The 20,992-nt window shown below is 41.8% G+C and overlaps 1 protein-coding gene across 10 annotated transcripts in view; it reads right to left on the minus strand.

The window, feature by feature from the left end:
• EMCN (endomucin) overlaps positions 1–20,992 on the minus strand; it is a 48,522-nt gene that overhangs the window by 2,289 nt on the left and 25,241 nt on the right. For 3 of the 10 annotated variants that reach the window (XM_015862124.1, XM_015862126.2, XM_015862125.2), the window contains exons 6-12: positions 15,854–15,886; positions 13,432–13,497; positions 11,993–12,088; positions 10,513–10,537; positions 9,423–9,484; positions 2,570–2,687; positions 579–652 (exon numbers count right to left, since the gene is read on the minus strand). In XM_015862124.1, coding sequence (XP_015717610.1) covers positions 625–652; positions 2,570–2,687; positions 9,423–9,484; positions 10,513–10,537; positions 11,993–12,088; positions 13,432–13,497; positions 15,854–15,886 — 428 coding nt within the window. In that variant the 3' untranslated portion in view covers positions 579–624. The other 7 variants (XR_004306987.1, XR_004306986.1, XR_004306985.1 and 4 more) reach the window with 7 other exon arrangements.

A 20,992-nucleotide genomic window follows, 5' to 3' on the forward strand; every position in this document is an offset into this window, starting at 1 on the left:
GTATAACCCATATAATAAACAGCAGATTTCATAGCTGCTCTGATGGTCCTTGCTCTTGTACATGTACCAGCTTTGTCCAACACTTGCCTGTTCTGCATGTTGGCAGTCAAGAAATTTAAGGCAATAAAGTATCTCAATGAGAGTACTTGCTTTTGCACAATGTGGAACAGCTACAGCCTTGTTATGAAACCAAAGTTGCTGAATGTGTAAGTTCCCTTCCTATAGACAACTGCCTTTAAAAAAAATCTACTTTTTGTAATTTTGTTATTACAGAAAGGAAATCTGACTGGCAGATTACAGCGAGGGTACGAGCAGCTAAAGCCACATGCTAAGTCCATAAAGGTCTACCTCTGTGTGGTGGCAGCTTCTTCAGCTGCCATGAACTTCTATAGCCTTGGTTTGCCCAGGTCTCTTGTTCTGGATGGACTGTGCAAGCTGAGCTTTAAGTCCTTGCTCACTTTGTTCTGTATTTTTAACCCTTTTGTTTAGTTATATGTCACAGTACCAAGACCAACAAGCGTTACCCAGACTAACAGGTACTAATATTACAGGACTTGAGACAAAAGTAAGAAACTTACATATTTATTGCTGAAGTTTGAAGAGGAATCATCACATTGTCGAGTTTTATTCTTCCCCTGAGATGAATTCTCTCCTAAAAAACAGAAAATATGTTTTGCATCAGTTAAACATACAGGGAGAGGACTAATGAGTCCAGCAGCAGCACATCATTGGCCACTACATACACTAGCCTGTCTCCTTGTTGGGCTTAGGCAACAAAAGTTGTCACACAGTAGATCCTCACTGCTCCCTGGGTGTCATAGAGTGTATTCTCTCTACAATATGGTCTCAATGGTGTGTTCCTACCACAATAAACTTCACTGACAAGCACTGAATATTGTTCAGCAATAATGTGCTGGAATGTGCTGCTAAATTAGTGCTTCAGAAGTTCTGATGGTGTTAAATTTCAATTAAAAAGGCCTCTAGCAACTGCTTCAATAATTCATACAAAATTTTAAGAGAATGGGAAAGCATACATTTCTGGTAGAAAGAAAAAAGAAACATTTGGACAAGACTGATGTATTTTACCGTGAGGAAGATAATATTCTCTAATTGTAATAACTATCAATAATGTACTATCGGTTGCACTCTCAGGTGCTTGCTCTGCTGGGCTTTGAGGCAGACTTTCATGAAAGGCACATACTTTGCACAGGGGGAAAGCAATGTGTCTAAGGACACGTCCCCAAATATGTCTTCCCATTGCTGCCAATAGGCTTTGGATCAGAGCATAAATTGGGTCCCATGCTGCTGCAGAGTCTGTCTGGATTTTCTGGTGCTAAACACATAAGCTCAAGGGTAGAGTGAGCTGCCATCAACTGTTGCTGTGGTCAGCATCTCCCTGTGCTGTCAGTGACAGTCTAATGGGAGGCTCTGGGATTGCAAATGTGTCTGAAGGTATTTTCATTATGGTGTCTACAATAATTAGTGCCAGTGAATCACTTGGTGGTGAAGACAGAATGATGATGCACTGAGGAGGAAATAATCACTTAGATGTTCCCTTATCAGGTGTAACACAGGTAACAAACATTTTTAGGTATGTGACTGCAGTATGCCTTGAGACCACACAGAAAGGCATCTAGGCCAGTTTCGGAGCTTAATGGCTCAGTGCCTTAATACTGTGCTTAATATCCAGCTGCATCACAAAGAGCAAATTAAGAACAACATTCAGGTTAGTTGCAAGTGGGAAGACATTTTTATTGATCTCAAAATAGCTGTAAGTGACAGAAATAAATTCCAAGACTGATGAAAACCGAACTTGCCACCAAAACCATCGCTCACTAAAGACAATGGATTAGACCTTATTTCCCATGAGGGAAATGAAAACCAAACATTTGTGTTCAGTGTTTTCCTAGAACAGATGATAGAACTGAACTGAACTGAACCAAAGGAGAATATATGCAGCATGACTGCAGTGCTCAAATAGTGCAGACAGATTACTTACATGTTTTGAAGGCTGTGATGAGAGAGAAGGGTTGTGCAAAATTCATCAGACACCAGAAACAGTGGAAAATTAGAATGTGTTAATTTTGAGTTATGCATCCAGTGAAGGGCAACACACACAAAGTCTAGTGTTGCAAACTGAATGGAAAGTATCAAGAGAGACTTGAACTGCCAGCTTCTCCTAGTATTGCTATACAGCATCTTGTATCTAGTGTCACTTGACACTAGATTGTTTTATTTATATTATGGCAATAACTCACTTGTGGTAAGGTATTGGAAGAACATGTTGACAAAAGAAGCTGGGGGTGTTCAGGACCAGGCTGGATGGGGCCCTGGTCTAAGTGGGAGGTGTCCCTGCCCACAGCAGATGGGTTGGAACTCTTAGATGGTCTACAGTGTCCCTTCCAAGTCAAACCACTCTATGATTAGAGGTTGAAAGACCACTGCATATTTGTCTGTTTGGCTAAGTCAACAATTAACTAGGAGACGAAGGGACCCAGCAGCAACTGGCTTGTACGGTGACCAAACAGTGTTGGCTGGGGAGCTATGACTGCAACGCGACCCAAGTTACCTGCAGTCCTGCCTTGACTGTGGGGCTTCTCCTGCTGAAGGAGGAGCTGTGAGCTCAGAGAGGTTGGCAGAGGGCAGGGAGAAGCCAACCTCAAATATATCCCGTGCTTCTACAAAAACTGAAAGACATGATGCACAGGTTGAGAAAGAAGCCTCTGACAGAATATTTGGAAAATGAAATTAGACTGATACCAACATGTAAGTTTTTCTGGGCAGGTAATCAATGAATCCTTCTATCAAACCTTTTACTCTCTCTCATCCTTCAGTGTTGCATCTGCTTGTTGATTATTGTCTGAAACTAGACTGTAAACACAAAGACACAGGCACTGTGAAGTCTTTAAACATCAGTGTAATACAACAGACAGAACTGTAGTTAAACTGCCTAGCTTATTGCCACAGGATGCTGTAAATGCCAAAGGAGATAGGACAAATTACTGTAAAAATCAAGTACTGTTAGACATACAACCTCTGTTTTAGGAGTGCTACAAGGATGAAATGGAGGATGCACCCACGTGCCTCTGCCCTGTTTTTCATCTTTCCTAGACATCTTGTGCCAGCTCTTGTCAGAAATGGGGGCTGCATATGCACAGCCTCCCATGATAGCATCCACAGGATACTTCCCCTGGAGAGACCCAGCAATAGATTCCCAGTAGCTGCCAGGCTCAGCCCTGGGCACAAGGGGATGCACTCTGCACATGTTCTACTCCAAGGAGTCTCTCTTCAACAGAAGGGGGATGGGAAAGAGTGACTAGGAATTGTTTTGGTCTTTGTAGCTTCTGACTCTTCAGTGTATTAGTTCTGAGTGCATGGGAAGTAGACAGTACTGTCTATCTGCTTTCTATAGTACTACTGTCTAATGGATACTGAGGTCTCTGTGAAGCTCAAGGTTTAACCAGGAAAGCAAAGCAAAAACACCCCGATGAAAATGTGAGGCTTTCTGATGGAGTAAAATTTCACTTGTGCAGTATTTGATATTGTTTTTTGTTGTTGTTTTTACTCTAAGAAGTGTATTCATTTCTGACTATGTTGCATCCTGATCTTAGTGTATGTGATTAACTAGTGGGCGTATAGTCAGATGAAATTATAGATTGTATAAGATCAGTTTTGAAACTCTGAAACAAACATTTCTTTGTTTCACTTTTACAGAAGGCTGCTACACTAATCCCTCTTTCTTTTTCTTTTTTTTTTTTTCCTTATTTGATTCAGAATCTGAATATATTATTTAGAATGCACAAACACTGTAGAACAGGGTGATGAACAAGAGTTAACAGGTTGGATTGTCATGAATATAGAAAGACTTTGATGTGGGCAAAGCCAACTCTGACTTCTGTGGGAAGGCTGGAAGAAAAGAAGGATATAATAAATAGGCTTTGACATAAAAAATAAGTTGTGCTGCATCTCAGATTACACTGTGTCTAAGAAAGAAATGACTTGCACTTCTATTTCACTATAATATCTGCTGCTGAGAAATCTCTCATGAGAGGCAATCTATTTCAAAGCAAAGAATTAAATAAAGCATTCTGAAGAAAAGACTTATTTTTTCATAAAATATGAAACTACTGCTGTAGACCCAATAACAAGGATGCTTGTCTTGACCACGCAGAGATGCAACCAGTGATACAGGAGGGCAGTGCTGAATGGGACCCATTGCCCAGCTGCACCCATGAACCCCAGCACTACCTGCAAACTCCTTCAGCAGGACTGAGGAACATCTCAGAAAGCAGCGTGGAAAGCTAGCAAATGCTTCACAGACACAAACATCATCACATCCTCAGCAGCCTCTGATTGTAAGGCTGCTTGGAAAAACCTCACAAACTGCATAGCTCAGAAACTGAGTTAGAAGTGCAACCACAGATGGAGTTCACAATATTTAATATTTTTGACTGTAGTTTTGTCCCAGGTTCTCAACTGGAATGTGTGCAACCAGAGCTTTGTGGTGTGAGTAAACATACACTGAATCAAGCCATAAGAAGTAAAAAGCTAGAAACGTTTATTCTTCTGCATCTATAATGAAAGAAACTACAACTTCAGGTCATTATACAATACAAGGTTTAAAATGTCAAGTATGAGAAAATAAGAAAGAAGGAAAGGGAAGCAGGTACTTGCTCTAACTCTTTGACGGTGGAGGACAGTTTTCTATGAAGCAACTTCTAGGTTTTCTACCTGCTGGGGAAAAAAAAATGGGAATACTACTCACAAAAGGTAAAATAAATAAACAAAATCATATCCCCACATTAGAAGGAACGTCAGCTCTTACCTCTCACAAGCATGCAGCATATCAGCAAGCTGCTCTCTGCTGACCTGCTCTGCTTATCTGGCAAGGGAGAGGAGGCTGCAAGGGAAGCTTCAGTGACAGAGACACAGCTGGATGCGTGCACCTGGCTCCTAGACGAAATGAGAGAGACATGAAACTACCAGCAGATGTGGAGAAACCCCGTGGTGGGGTCATGTTCTACACAGCCCAACTACCTCTGACAGAAGCAAGCTTGCTTGGGTTGAGCCCCTAATAAGGCAATACCAAAAATTTCTTACCTGCTTAAAAGTCATGGTCCATGCTTGGATGTGCTCAGCGTAAGAGAAACTGAAGAGGAATAATCTTCTGCAGCAGCTCCAGATTCGTCCCAGTATACTACAGTCAAATGAATGATTTGATGTATGAAACAGCATAATTAAACATTGTCAGCATTTGGAAGTTTATGGAAAACAATGATGAAGTTGCCATAATTCAGCCTCATCATCTCAGAAGACCATAGGATTTTCCAGCTCCAAACCCCAACAGCACAGTGGGATGTCTCATGATGATGAACTTCATGTGTATTTCCATTGCCAAAGCAATTTCTCGTGCTGAACAAGAACAGGGTTTTTTACTTCGTTCTGTGATGATTTCAGTGCTCAGCCACCATCCACTGCAATGGCAGGTTAGGAAGAAGTAGCTATTGGAAGAGGTGCTGATCACACGGGAATGTTAGTTGATCTACATCCTCAGTTCATTCAATTTTGCACAGCTCCATCAGAGTGCACCTCTGCAGACTGATTGCCTTCTCCAGAAGGATTATAATAAGCTAAAGATCTTTTGCATGTGTCAGGCCAGGCCTCTTCTCAAATATCCATGGTTTCCTGGGACATTTTCTCAGCTTCACTTAGTAGCAATTCTTGAATTTTTGTTTGTGTCAACAGCTGGTGTCTTGGGAAGCCTTGGTGCTTCTAAGAACACTTCACCAAAATATAAGCCACATCAGCTTTGGCACACTTTTAATATCCTTCCAGAACATTCAATGCAGAACAGACAACACCTCTGAAAACCAGAAAAGGCATGTCTTACCCTGCTATCGCCCACAGGCACACATGGATCAGGAAATGCCCCAATGGATCACCTTTTGCTAAGGCACCAGGACAACTCTTAACAACTTCAAAATATCGTCACCTGCCACATTCCTGTGAGACCAGATACTAAAGAATGAACCTGTGGACTGCCCTTAATACATTTTAGAATGGGTACTCCAAGCGAAGGCCAGAAAATGAACTTGCCAAATCATTACTCAGGTATCGATATGTGGAATACCGATGACCATAAAACCATGACACTATTACACATCATTCATATATATGGAATAGCCTTATTCCAATTCCTATTCTTCAGCCTTTCTTTTACTAAGGAACTTCTGTCCCCCAGCATTTTTTTGCGATCAATATCTGGTTTTCAGTAAAATATGCAAGAACTGTCACAGTAAAAGCAAGGAATACTTCAAGATAGGCATTACTTTATCACTAACACCATGTATGATGGTATTGAGCTCTTAGTCATCACATAAAATTCTTCATCTTATTATATTCATAGTAATATTTCTACCACTTGCAGGTCTGTGGGCTACATTGAATCCCGAATAATTAATACTTTTGCAGGTAGATTTTCTTGGGGCTCTGTACTGTGTAAGATAATTTATTTTCCCTAGGAAGAGCTGACCTAAATTTGCCTATATACTCAACAGGGAATGACCGTAGTAAGTCCTGTGCTTGCACATTAGTGCAAAACTTTCAAAACAATTCAGTATCTTAAGCATTTATATCCAAGCTGAGTTTTCATGTAAGTTGCATGTACAGTCACTTATCTTGCATCAAGCGCTGCAATTTACTACCAAATGTGCATGAAAAATTCAAAGTGTTTGGTTTTGTCTCCTTGGATTTTGCTTTAGATTTCTTCTTAATGAGTAGTGTCTTAGAGCTCATAGTCATTAGGAAGTCATCTTTCTAGAAAGAGTTTTTAAAAACAAGAGTGATAAAGCTCACTACTACCTAGTGTCCCTGATGATATTGCTCCATTAAAATACATTTAACACTTCTTTTCCTGTATTCTTTCACATTAATTGTAGGTATTAGAAATTATATTCTTGATTAAATATAATTCATCTATGCTTCTGAAAAAGGAGCCCTTCTTTTTCTTTTAAAGTATGAAATTAGGTTCTGACAGATTTCTAAAAAGGATTCTTCAGTAGTCAATGGAACTCTTAAGGTCGGCTAAGTCCAAATCAAGATACATGTCCAAGACAGATAGGATAAATAGCATTTTGGTCACGTATCTCACATATCTAGGTGATTGTGACAACTGTCTCAGTTGTTTAGATGTAGAAAATAAGACAAGGCTAAACTCACCACAAGCTTTGATCAGGACATGGCCTGCACAACACCGACACAGGGTTTTTCTAGGTTACCTCTCTGAGACAAATTCCTGGTTGTATACTTACATGCTTTGTGTATAAGATTTTTTTCTAAACATTCCTTGTAACAATTGCACAGTCACAAAATCTTCTGTTTGTAAGAAGTAAACATTTCAAAATATGAATTATAATAAAACCTCATTTGAGTATATATGAAAGCAGAACTTTGTTATACGCATGCCCATGTTCAGGTGACCAGACAGCCTACTGACCACAGGAAGATGCTAAGGGTCTGGCTATAAGCCTGAGGCTTTTCTAAGAAATTTCTCCTACTAGTCAAAATGTTTTATAATTTGGTTTGCACATGCAACCAGAGGCTGCTATAATACGCTTACTGAACAGCTGAATTCCCCCTTCAGTTGACCTGGCTTTTACTCATCTAGAAAGGAAAACAAATATGTAGAGAAGCGATTGTTTCAGAAGTTGTAAGAGAGATCATAGATCAAATGAGTCAGGCTTTTCCATGCTTTTCTGTGCCTGTACAAGAAGCGTTTGCTTTAACCCTGATTTTTTAACAAAGCAAGTTAGTCTTATTTACATGGGCAAGCACCCCAACATATTTGAAAATACCCGTATGAGTGAGAAATGTTTCCAGAAGGAAACAGGCCTCTCTTTCTGAGTGCTTTTAATTTTGGAAGTTGAGCATTTTTCCAAAGCTGGGAAAAATCAGGACTTCATTTTCAGTGAACAGATTTAATTTTGAAACCTGTAAAGCTGTTAGAATTCAAGAGAAAGTGGTAGCTGTTTTAAATATGAATTGTATTAATGAGAAGAGGGCAAGAATCTTGTCTCGTAAGTGGCTATGACTCATACCTTCCAATTATAACATGCATACATCACACTTCAGTAAGGAAGAAAATCAAGCATCCTCTGGGTGGAAGAAATTCAGACACTTGGTAAGCCAGCAGCTGATTAACAGCATCAGACCTCATCCTGTGAAGAACAATGTGCCTGGGTCCTGCCTCATTTACACTCTGCAAAACACAAGGACTGCTGCTGCTGCTGAAGTTACCTTCTTGTTGAAAGTGGTATGAGGGCAGAATCAGTCAAAAAATGGCTATGAATCCCAGCCTCAGACTTCACTCAGCTTTCGGAAAGGATGTTATGATTTTAATGTAAACATGCTCACAGTTCCATACCCCTTAAAACAGAATAACATCCATTCTGAAAGATGTATACTGTACAAATACATAATTTCCAGAATCACAAGGCTGAATTGCAGTTGCTTAAGTATCAGAGCTTTATTTACATTTGTGTTACAGGGAATTTCTCATCAAGGATTTAGAAGAAGAGGAAAGCAGCTATTGGGCAACCTCTGAAATGCCACTGGGGGAAGAAGAAACCTTAAAAAGTTGGATAAAGTAAGAGTGTTGTTCCTCCCTACTTCAATAGGGAGGGTGGGAACAAAAGTAGCACGATGCAGCTGATAAAGTGAATTGCCATATATTTAACAGTAAGAAGAATAACCATGAGAAGTTCCATTTTTCTTTAAATTTTTTAAAAATAATATTTATTATTTTTAATAACTGGGAATAAGATTAGATCAGATTTTGTTCCACCTCGGTGCTATTTTGTGCTGTTCTGCTCCTGTAGAACCTATAGTTACCTCCATCTCTTGCTTGTATCGGTGAGATTTTCATTTCTTTTTTGTACATTAACTGTAACCTTTACTCCTTCCAGCTTCTATTACAGGCACATTTTGAAACAAACTGGATCAGTGAAGCACAGGAGAGAGTAGGACAAGACTAGAATTTTATGAGAAGTGTAGGATTTTAAAAGTATAGGCTGACTTTACGCAAGGCTGCAGCACTTATTCCCAAACCTTTTGGCTACTGGAATATTATCATTTGACAAATATCCTTGTCTACCCAAATCTAACTGATAAATACCACTACCTTAGTTACTCCCAAACATACCTAGCTGTAGATCGCTTACCACTGAAGAGAAAAAAATGCTCTTCCCTACAGCAGTTGTATTTCTCACTTCTAGACATTGAGACTGCACACAGTGCAGCTGTGCTGCAGCTCTACAGGCACCTATTTGGCTGCTTTGCAGTGACTTCAACATGAGAGGAAGTGAGGATGGTTTTGCTGTTGGAAATGACATCCCCAAACACAGTGGCACAGAAGAATCACTCACCAGTCTCAGCAGAAGTTGTCTTCACAGACAGAAGTTTTACACCTTCTTTATCTGACTGGGCCCTGTTGGTGACAGAAGACATAAGGCACAGTGAGCATGCAGCACTGGCACATGGCTCAGTTTAATACTACTCTAAGATCAAGGTCTGGAGGCTTGAGATGGGTTGCAAAGGGTGTTGTGCATGAGTCTTATTGATGGCAAACACCATACGTTAGTGGCTCTGAAAAGACTCCTCTCTTAAAATGCGATAGATCAGCTCACACAACTCCAGGCTCAATTCAGTGCTCCACAGAAGAAGTACAGTAATTGGAATTGGAAGAGAAAGAGATATCCACTTTCTTGGCCAACACGGGGCTTATAGCTGTGTCAGACTGCAAGAAGGAGCACCTTAGATTTCAGGAAAATAGGGGGTAGCAAGTAAACCACCTGCCCAAATGGCACCACATCCAGACCTAACAGCCTTTGGTATGTATCTTTCTTCATTTCACTCTCCTGCTTATGCCAATACCATTTTCACAGAATCACAGAATGTCAGGGATTGGAAGGGACCTCAAAAGATCACCTAGTCTAATCCCCCTGCTGGAGCAGGAACACCTGGTTTAGGCCACTCAGCAATGCATCTAGGTGGGTTCTGAAAGTCTCCAGAGGAGGAGACTCCATGACCTCTCTGGGTATTTTAACAGAGGGCTGTGCAAATGGGCAGGTGGAGAGAAGATGGGACAGAAGAATATGTAATGACAGGAGAGGAACAAAGAATAAAAGGAGAGAGAAAAAAAAAAAAAAAAAGGGGGGAAAGGAAAGGGAAGGGGGAGAAAAGTAAGTGGGCTCAGCATAAGGCATTTATCCTTTTCAAAAGGATCTCTTTCAAGACAGTTGCATGTTTCTGTATATGCCATCATGGATGTCTGCTATCGTGCATACAGTTGCATAATAACTGCAAGCATGTTGCTTTCAGAAACATCGTTCTGCAGTAGCAACTGCTTGTTATGTTTAAGCAGAGAAAGATGAGAAAATGACATGCAGAATTTGCTGCATTCACAAGTGTCCTACAAGAGATCTCATAGCAATGCAAAGTAAAAATTTGACCTACTGTTCTGTGCCGTTCTCTTGTCTGTCTGCAAAAAGGAACAGAGCTAGGGTCATTTGAGCTCAGCTAAGCAAAACACTTAAACATAGCTATTGCTCCTGCTAGCAGAAGGCTTAGTTGTGATTTTGCAGGATTAATTAAGTATGCTAAGACATCCAAACTGGATGGTAACTGTCAGTCTTCTAACTCATCCTCCCAAAAGATCTCTGTGCTGACAGTGGTTTTTGAGCATGAAACAACTCATCCAGAAGGCAGGGTGGGGGAACACAAAACAGCCTGTGTGCTGCAGTGGGATTTGCCCAACTAGCAACATGGCCTGTCATCTCAGTCAGTGAGGAAGGGGCTACTCTCCAAAAAGAAACATCCACCAAACCTGTTTTCTCCTTACACCCAAATGTGGGCAGATGGATGCGGTGGGGCAACCTAGGGTGCATAGAGCTAGCTCCCATACACAGAGGGATGGCAGGTCACTGTCACTGCCTCCTCTTGTTTTCAAGTTACTTTGCCAATACTGTGAGCAATGGCATTTGAGTGTGGGGAGGCTGGCAAGAAAACAAACTTCACCTAATGTCCTTTACCCTGAAAATGCAGTAATTTCCTAAACAGGCAGCACACCTTCTGCGTTTTGTTTTGCTCTGATTTCCATGCCATTGGCTAAGTTGGTTGCAGCGCAGTTTGCCTTGCTCCACATTTCCACACCCCGCTATGATTTTGTATACCAAGCCCCAGTGATTTCACTGCTGAGGCTCTGCACAGAGCTCCTAACTCATGCCAACTCACAGTCAGGACTCAGATATGTTTGGTTGTTTTTTCACTTAATGGAAAATTGCACTCTCCTGTGGCCAGCTTTGGTAACTCTCTGAAATACCTGGCGAATGAGATCTAATGGAATTACATCCTCATTACCTTAAGTATTTCATGGACAGCAGTGAAATTTATACTGGTTTTAGCCGATTTGTCAAAAGCAACTATTTCTGGAAGTGCTGTTTGCTCAGCCATTTTGTACCCATGCATACCCTGTAACCAAAAGATTCCACTCATGTATCAGGTATTTCCTAAAAGAAAGCAATGATGTTTCTTTGCTTTTATTTGGAACAGGGATTAAATGAGCATCAAGTGACTGTGCTGAACAGCATCTCCAAGCTTATTTTCACTCTCTTTTTTCTATCCAATTGACTGATCATGTTAGCACAGCTGTTCTTTTAGCTCTCTGCAACTGCAAAAGGCCAAACAAAAATCTTTATGGCATTATATATTCTCAAAAAAGATCACAGATATTTTTGCTCCCTCTGTTCTTCCTACTGATTTTGATAATGAAGTGCTGCTTTCCCACTTCAGATAAAATACTCTGAAATACAAGGTTTCCTGTCAGACTACTGCAGTATCTCTAGTTATGGTAATCTCAAAAGCCTCCAGAGACATTTTAATAACAAGCACACTGATATTTTGTCTTCCCTTTGGTCAGAGAAGGTCAACCAAATACCTGGAGTTTTCTTGTTGCACACTCTGTACAAGGCCACCAGCGAGAAGGTGGAGAGTGTAATGACAATCAAGGCAATGACAACGGGCAGGATAACGCCTGCAAGAAAAGGCAGAACATCATTTCAATCCCTTATTTACCTCTGCCCAGGCACTTGCGTACCATGGCAAGAGGCTCCTGGCCCCAGCCCCCACACCCCATGGTGATGCCTTCACCCAGGCTTCAGCACCTGCCACAGTGGGACCTGTGTAATTCTAATCAATGGCTGCCTGCAAGGTTTGCTCCTGGCATGGGTGGCCTTAAAGGTTTATAAAAACTGCCCCACTGCAGAAACAGTTTTTTTATACTTGCAAATTTTTTTTATTTATTTATTTTTTTTTTTTAAGAAAGACTCATCTGAAATTCAGTGACTAAAGCGGTTATTTCTCTTTTAGCACTGAAAACCCAGAAAGATACCAAGGAATTACATAATTCAGTAACATTCCCTGCAGCACTTACAACTATGGATATAAAATGCAAGATCTTCTTTTTAAATGAGGTCGTTTCTTCCCTTCTATTATTTCCCACCATCTGCCATTTCCTGACGGGTATTTCCCAGCCAAGAAGCAAAAAGGAAAGAATTATGTCATGAAGAGAAGCTTTCCTGGGGAAACATCCAAGCCCAGCTTCTCTCCATTTATCTTTTTTTGCTGGCAGCAGTCAGCCACGTTTGGGTTTAGCCCCATGTCAGTGAGGCTGCAGAGCCTCGGCATCTTCCCTCCTGCCGGCCCCATATTTTGATATGGCATCTTCACTGATTCTTTATGCAATTAATGTTTAATATTCATATGAATGTGCATCTCCAGAACCAGAGGGAGAACTGAGAGACGAGTTCAGAGTAGAAAAACATCAAACGTATTATGCTGAGCTAGTGCTTTGGGTAGGAAATAGCAGATCTGCAGTTATACTCTCGCCCCAGAGACATGCAATTTTAAAATAAAAATTAAGTAACATGCACCATGCAAACAGCAACTGCTTGAGCAATTCACAGAGGACCCTCTCCTAGCCCTTCTCTCCCCACTCACCCTCCCATGACACTGTGGACAACATATTCACATAACATATTCATAACAATATATTAATATAACAAGTATTCATAATGGTATGTAAATTATATTTTCACATTTCCATTTGTCTTCTCTTACAGGGTATGACTCCACTCACATTTTTATTTTTTTTATTTTATCACTTTGACTTCAGTCCTCGGGAATAATCATTCTGCTTTCCAGTGGGAGAGGTGTCAGCTTGCTAAGCTGAGTTAAATTGGGTTTATAAGAGGGTCTATGGCCTAGTACAGACAAATAACTCAGCCTGATTTGTTTCTTTGTGACTCCAACACTCATCTAGAGCCACGCTCATCTATTGAAAATTGAAAAGATGGACAACAAAGTAATGAAACTCACTAGAGTAATGGATAGTATCCTCCAATGCTTTCGTTTTTTCGGAACTGTTTGCAGTACTGCCAGAATCTAGATTTGCAGAAGAAACATTATATCAACATATAAGTATCAGAATTTCTCCAGACAACTTCCCCCACACCCCAGAAAAATTATCTTCCCCACACAATTTTGACGTTGTCAGTTCTAGAGCCACGACATGCTCCACAGCTGTAAGTCTCCTAAGTAGCACCTGGATAATTTAGCGTGAGGGGTGGAAAAGCTTTAGGACAAACTCACACTTTGTATGGACTGTCATACAGCTGTCTTCTCTGGGATCATCTGCTTGGACACTTACAGTCATTTGTTAGGGAGGTTAAGGTACTGGTCAACATCAACAACTTCTCTTGACAAGCAAGCAAATAAGTGTGTGAAATTAAGACCTGCCCTCAAAAGATGAAGAACCAAAATATCTCACTGCTAATAGTAAAAAACACTAATGGTAGGTAAGTCCAGAGAGGGGCAATACAAATAGCTGGACATTTTCTTGACAGTTGAGTGTGACAAAGTGATGTGTTTGCCTGCTCTCCTACACGTGGGGAGAGCAAGGACTGTCAAAGCCTCTGGGGCATTTTTAAGAGGATTGCATTTCTGCCTTTAGGTGCTAATCTGAACTGGAGTTGGGTATCAGCTATCCAAGATATCTATCTAAGTTGTAATGAAAGGCAGACAGCTCCTACTGCTCATGCATTGAAACCAGTGTGGTTCCATTGCTCTTCCAAAGGACAGAAGGGGCTCAGCTTGTTGGGTGGGGGCTATGACATTAACTGAGCCACTACAATTAACTCCTCAGTGCCATTTTGAGGACTAAACCGCAATTTTGATTTGCTACACCTCCAAATGACAGGTCCATCTGTTTTACAGAATCTTTCATGGAGGCAACATTTGTAACTCTCATCTGCTGAATTAGAGTAACCAACAGTGACTGTTGGTCCCAAATCTGTAGGACTCCTCCTTTCTCTGTTGATTTGGAACTCAGCTCCATTATGATTAAATATTTTGGCGATGTTTTTTCTCCATTCTCCTTTTGCCCATATTCCCATGCTCATAACATCCCAATCTACTCCAATATGTATGAGCATGTTGTCTCCTGACATAAGAGGAGTAAAAAGAGAAAAGCCAGGGGCCAGCTCTTCCAGTAGAGATGCTAGTATACTGGTTTTCCCGATACCTACAAGTCAGACGATTCTAACTTACAACACTGTGTGGACGTAGTATGGTGTCTACACAATTTAGCCCCAGCTGAGACATTTAGATGCTACATGCAGGAAACTATCACTGCCTGAGACCCCTGCCCCTGAACATCCTATCATGTTTCTTTAAAGTTCTCTCTCCTGTGGTGCTGTGTGCTGAAAGGTGATAATGTGAGGAGGGAAATATGAGCCATCATGAAGTAACAGAAATAATTCTTCTGAATTCATGATTCTGTGTGATTGCTTTGGATCTCCCAGGGAAATACCATTGTCCTTTTCACTACCCTATCTGATAGACTGCAAGATACACAGGGCATGCAGGCAATTCTCACAGCAGCGAGTTATTCTGAGTACTGACTGAAAATGTCAGCAGAAACAAATTACATTGAGAAACGTGAAAGTGTGCCCCTGGACTTGTGCAGTACATCCTCAGGAGAAAATCTGAGGGTTCCAAGGCTATCTTCCTACCCGTCTATTAGATGACCAGGATATGAGTAATGCAGAGAAGGCAAACCCACAGGTTAGTCTTGTAACTACATGTGGCTATCACTGAGGAAAAGCAGTACCTGAAAGGATGCACTATTGAATGAGTGAAATTGATTAAGGTATTAAAAACATTTACTCGATTATCAATGTTATCCACTAAATTTTCCTCACAATTCAGCCCATCCCATCCACTTTCCGGAAATGGAATCTAGAAGATATTTTCCAGCTAGGGAAAGATTTGGGATCCAAATAACTATCCATTACAACAACAGACCCATCACAGTAACAGGTGGGACAGGCTGCTGGTGGCAGCAGCAAGAGGTGCAGAGAGCAGCACAGAAGTGACTGCTCCCTGACAAGACCAAGGGAAGGGAAATAGGTATTACAGGTTCACTGGCACATGAAGACTGCCTTATCCTGGGACCTGTTGCTTCTAACCACTGGAAAAGGAAGGAGAGCCACTGACAAGAGCTAGCTCCCTGACCAACACTGTTTCTGTATTAATTGCCTATTGCACCATTCAGAATTCTGCCACTCTGTTTGCTTTGCATCATCTCCTGGTACCACATGGCATTCAGTTGCATTCACTGCAAGGTTATGCACTGCAGCAACATAAGCATCCCTCATCTCCTTCTATGTACTATGCGTCACGTTCCACCTGAGATTCCACCTCCTCCTACCCTCTTCCAAATATTTCCTTTCCCTCTTACCTGTTGGTATTAGCAGGGTGCTCACAGAAAGGACTGAAAGAAAATGGAAAGAACAAAGATATTATTAACTGGTTTAGAGATCCTTGCAAAAAGGAAAGCAAGGGGTGTGTTCACATTATACAAACTGGCAGACTCCATTGATGAGCTTAGTAACTGGACAAGAAACTCACAGAATCACAGAATCACACAGAATCACAGAATTACCCGGGTTGGAAGGGACCTCAAGGATCATGTAGTTCCAACCCCCCTGCCTAGCAGGGCCACCAAACACACACCTTTACTAGATCAGGTTGCCCAGGGCCCCGTACAACCTGGTCTTGAACACCTCCAAGGACGGGGCATCCACAACCTCACTGGGCAGCCTGTTCCAGGACCTGACCACTCAGACAATTCTGAATTAACTTATACACTCCCAAAAAACATTCCTCCTACCAAAGCCAAATAAATGTCCTGGGGTGAAGAGCTGGTATTTAACTGACAAATAACTTCTGTAAGAAAATAAACTCAAATACCTAATTGTGTCACATCTTCAAGTGTTGCTATCTCTCAGTAACAGACCTTCATTATTTACCCTGGTGTTCATGGCTAGCAGACTGCTTAACAGTGGGAATGAGGTGTTAGTAGTGAAGAACTGGACCTTGCTGTGCCTTGTGAGCAAAACTTATGGTCTTGCTGCTGGCAGCAACCTTCTTTTGATCCAGAAAATTTGGGTGCAGAACACCATGTCAGCATGCTACTTGCTTGTCTCTAGGCTGAGGTGCGTATGCTTGAACACTACAAAGTCTATGAATATTTCACATCTGGAGGATAGAGAAACCTCACTCCCACAATGACTTTATTGCTTTATATTAAATCTCTCTCGTGATTGGTCTGAAGCCAAAAGAAGCCAGACATCCTTGTCTTTGAAAACATCCATCTGTGTGACATAGCAGCACAATACCTCTGTGCTTGCCTGAGCCCAGCAAGGGGCATGGCCTGAGGATGCCTCTCGCTGGGTTGTTGGAGCTGCCATGGAGGAACATCCCCCAGGTGCTATGTCCTCAGCAATTCCTCCTTACTTAGAGTTGTAGTTTCACAGCACCATAAAATTCCCTCCAGGCTCCTCCAAGGCTGGTTCCTGGCACATCACCCATGAAGAACATGGCTCATCCAACTCATCCTGAGAGCTCCTCAGGAGGACTTGTCCCACCATGGTCCTTCCTGTGCTTTGTAGAGACAGCTCTTGTGAGAGGAGCTGCAATGTGGATTAAAGATGTTATTCTATTACTGTGAATTCTTGTTCACATTAGTACAGCTGCTGCTGTTTCTCATCTATTAACAGAAATCACTTGAGCCACTGGCATACAAACAATCATTTTTGCTAGTAATACGTGTGGCAGAGCTTTAATGACACTTTAATTGCAAACATGCAAGAAAAAAGCCAAGTACTTCAAGTTAGCAATGAGAGATCTCCTTGAACATACTAAATATGGGCAATGCTAGTTAAATCCTGAGGGCACACAGTTATTGCATACTGGCTGACAAAAATTCAGGAGAGATGTAAGCTATTTTCTATCTTGTCTATCCATCTGCACAGTGTCACCATGCTCAGGGAGGGTATCTGTGATGACCTCTTAGGGGACATTTACTGCATATTTGGGCAACACAAATGACAAGAGCCAAGGAAATCCTTTCAGGAAGTTAATAGCTCCCTGTCAAACAAAGGTGCACAGAAAGCCACAGGACACCCACCCGCATCAAAGGAACATCCAAATATGATATGATCAGTTGTTAGCTGAACCCTGCCTTTCTTACAGAGAGTGAGATCCCATGGGAAAAAAAACGTGAGCACTCAACAACATTTAAACACGCAAATATAAAACAACGTGGACATTCATGGAGACAGGCAGAGGAGCTTGTCAGGTCTTTCAGGTAGGTCGTGTCCCTATAAGATACTCAGCCTTACCCTCCCCATTCTGAGGGGAGCTGAACTCTCCTAAGAAATACTCTGAAGATGTCAATGTAGCATTTTGCCATAGTTCACTCTTGTAAACAAAGTGAACCATCTTGGCTGAGAAAGCTAACTTTTCTGATGGCAGAGTTGGGCACTGCTTTTCTAGGGGAGAAGGACGGAAAGGCAAGCAGCCCTTTGCTTGCTCCAGTGTTTGCTGTATTGTTCTGGCCATCTGCTTGGCCCCTACCATGTCCCTGAGGCTGTGAGCTGGGGGTGGGTATTCTGCATAAAAAATCCAGGAAGATTTCCAAGACTCCTCACAAGAATTGAGGTGTACAACACTGTCCGTATGGCAAGGAGGACAAAGATAAAGAGGTTGATGTACGAGTGGGTGATCTGACAATACCTGCCTGAGCAATGGCAGTGTTGGTGAGGAGGCTGACAGATGGAGAGGGGAACCAGCAGCTCACCTCACCCAGAGCTCTGCTACCTGAACAGCCTGTGCGCCCTGCAGCTTGCTGCTTCTGCTTTTGGAGGGCAGCCATATGGAGCTATGCTTGCTGGCAAAACAAGTGAATAAATTTGGCTGATCGTTCAGACGGGAGACCACAAGATAAATCAAAGCAAAATCGAGAATCTTAAAACACTCCCCTTGCCCTGACTGTGCTGTAGTTCTGCAGTTGTGTTAGCTGAGGCTTTGTTATGCTTTCCATCTATCTGACGCTTCCATTTGTGCCTCTCTGCGGAGAAGCTAAAGCTACGGTGAGCGATTTCCACTTAATACCACTATCCAGCTTTCCTGTATAGTTTATATACAGAAAGAGACAAACCCTCCTTGTCTTACTCCTAAGGTTCTTTCTCAAAGAGACACCTCTGTGAATCAGGTAAGTAGGATTTACAATTTGAGGAGTGCAATAAAGGCATTGATAGATGCAGCAGGCTGATTCCCTTGACAGCTTATTATAATAGATTTTCTGATCTTACCAGCCTGGTGGATGAACTTAAACTCATCCCACTTTATGGATTTTTTGTTGTTCAGGTCACAGAATAAAAAGTCAACTTGCACTTCCTCAGAAGTATTTAGTCTGTGACAGATCCATTAAATCTCCACTTCTACACAAATTAAACAAAAGGAGAAAATGAAATATTAACAAGCAATCCTTTGTGGAGGTGGAGCAGGAGTAGGAGGCATGTGATACATGACAGCCAGAGTTGAAGTAGTGTACGTTTCAATGGCACGCATGCTGGTTGCTCTCTTTGCTAAAAACAGCTCTTCTTCCCCTCCCCAATCTAGGTGAGCCCCACTCAGCCCCTCCTCTGCAGCTGCTGGCTTCAATCCTCTGTAATACAGCGATGCTGCTCTCTGATGTTTCTCCAAGCTCCTTCACAGGCTCCCCCCACTCATTTCAGTTGCTCTCCAGCTCTGTGTGGCACTTCTCCCACACCCTGATCTTTTGATATGGCAGATTGGAAATTTCCTTTCAAAACGTACATTTTTTTGAAAATGGTCTCAAAGTGACATATATTCTTTTGGTTTTGAGATTAATCAGCTGAATTATCATTGAGAAAACCAAATAGAAATGTTCTGTTTTGGGTGAATTTCACATCAATTTGTTTTCCCACACAGAAGATAAGGCTTGGGTACCTTCAGCTTTTAAGCTCTGTGATCCCCTGAGGGCTGCAGTATGAGCCCATCGAACATACCACCCCTGTTCCAGTGAACAAAATGTACCCAGACCCTATGGAAGATGAAATTTCACAATGCTGCAAAGAAAGAATCTCATGGCAGCAAGAGTCAGCACTTCTTCTAGACTCAGTACAGCCTGAAACAACTGACTTCATGCTTTCATTGCCTTAAAAGTTATTAGGGTGCAGCCTATGGCTTCCCTTGGCCCTGAGCAGCTGAACATATAAAGAGAGATCTGCTTATAGGGAGGCAGATTTCTTTTTTTTCCCTGAAGACTTTAATGTACACAGAAAATATGGAGCAAAAATGGTCTAAAGGCACACCCATTTGGGCTACCTATCTCACTGAAGTGTGTAAGGGGACTTCTTCAATATTTAATCTGCAAAAAAGCAACAAGGAGATGGTCAGTCCCAAGTGGAGGCAGGAAAGGTGTGAGGATAAAATCTCACTGCAGGAAGAAGTGATTTTGAAATGGCAGTATTATGGGAAGTCAGGGCAACATCTATGCCAGGGACCTAGGCTGAATCCCCCAGGACATATGGGCCCTTCCTTCCTCAGCCAGGAAATTATAGTGCTAGCTCCGTGGGTAGTCTCTGAGCTAAAAATTTATTGGCTTTACAGCACAGTGAGCTGAATAAGGTGATGACTGTCACAGACAGTCACAGGAAAAGATGCAAACCTTTTTTGGGTATATTTTAAATGTAAAGAGCAATTGTACAAATAATATTACAGATAATTCAATAGATAGAACCCACAGACATGTATGTGCTACAATTTCATTTTAACCTGGTCAATTTGCCTATGAGAAAGAATCTTTCATAAAAAATATTGTAATTTATTGCCTTATTGCAGTGTACCAATGGTAAGATTCCCACACTGTGCGTGTATCTGCCAAAAGACATAAAATGTAACAGGGTAGTAATAGAATCACAGAATGGTTTTGGTTGGAAGGGACCTCAAAGATCATCTAGTTCCAACTCCCTGCCATGGGCAGGGTTGCCACCTACCAGATCAGGCTGCCCAGGGCCCCATCCAACCTGGCCTTGAATGCTTCCAGGAATGGGGCATCCACAGCTTCTCTGGGCGACCTGTGCCAGTGCCTCACTACCCTTCGAGTGAAAAATTTCCTCCTATTATCTAATCTAAATCTTCCCTCTTTTAGTTTTAAACCATTCCTTTTTGTTCTACCACTACCAGGCTGTGCAGAAAGTTGGTCTTCATCTTGTTTATTAGATCCTTTTAAGCACTGGACCACAATGAGGTCACCCTGGAGCCTTCTCTTCTCCAAGCTAAACATGCTCACTCCCTCAACTTTTCTCCACAGCAGAAGAGCTCCAGCTCTCTGATCTTGTGGCTGTCCTCCGGACCCACTCCAGCGGCTCCATGTCTTTCTCATGCTGAGGACTCCACACCTGAACTCTGTTCTCCAGACAGGGCCTCAAAAGGGCAGAGTAGAAGGAGATAATAAACTCCCTCTCCCTGTTGGCCACCTCTTTTTTGATGTAGTCCAGTATACTGT

This window comes from Coturnix japonica, chromosome 4, assembly GCF_001577835.2.
Source record: "Coturnix japonica isolate 7356 chromosome 4, Coturnix japonica 2.1, whole genome shotgun sequence".
In the NCBI taxonomy this organism is placed as follows: Eukaryota; Metazoa; Chordata; class Aves; order Galliformes; family Phasianidae; genus Coturnix; species Coturnix japonica.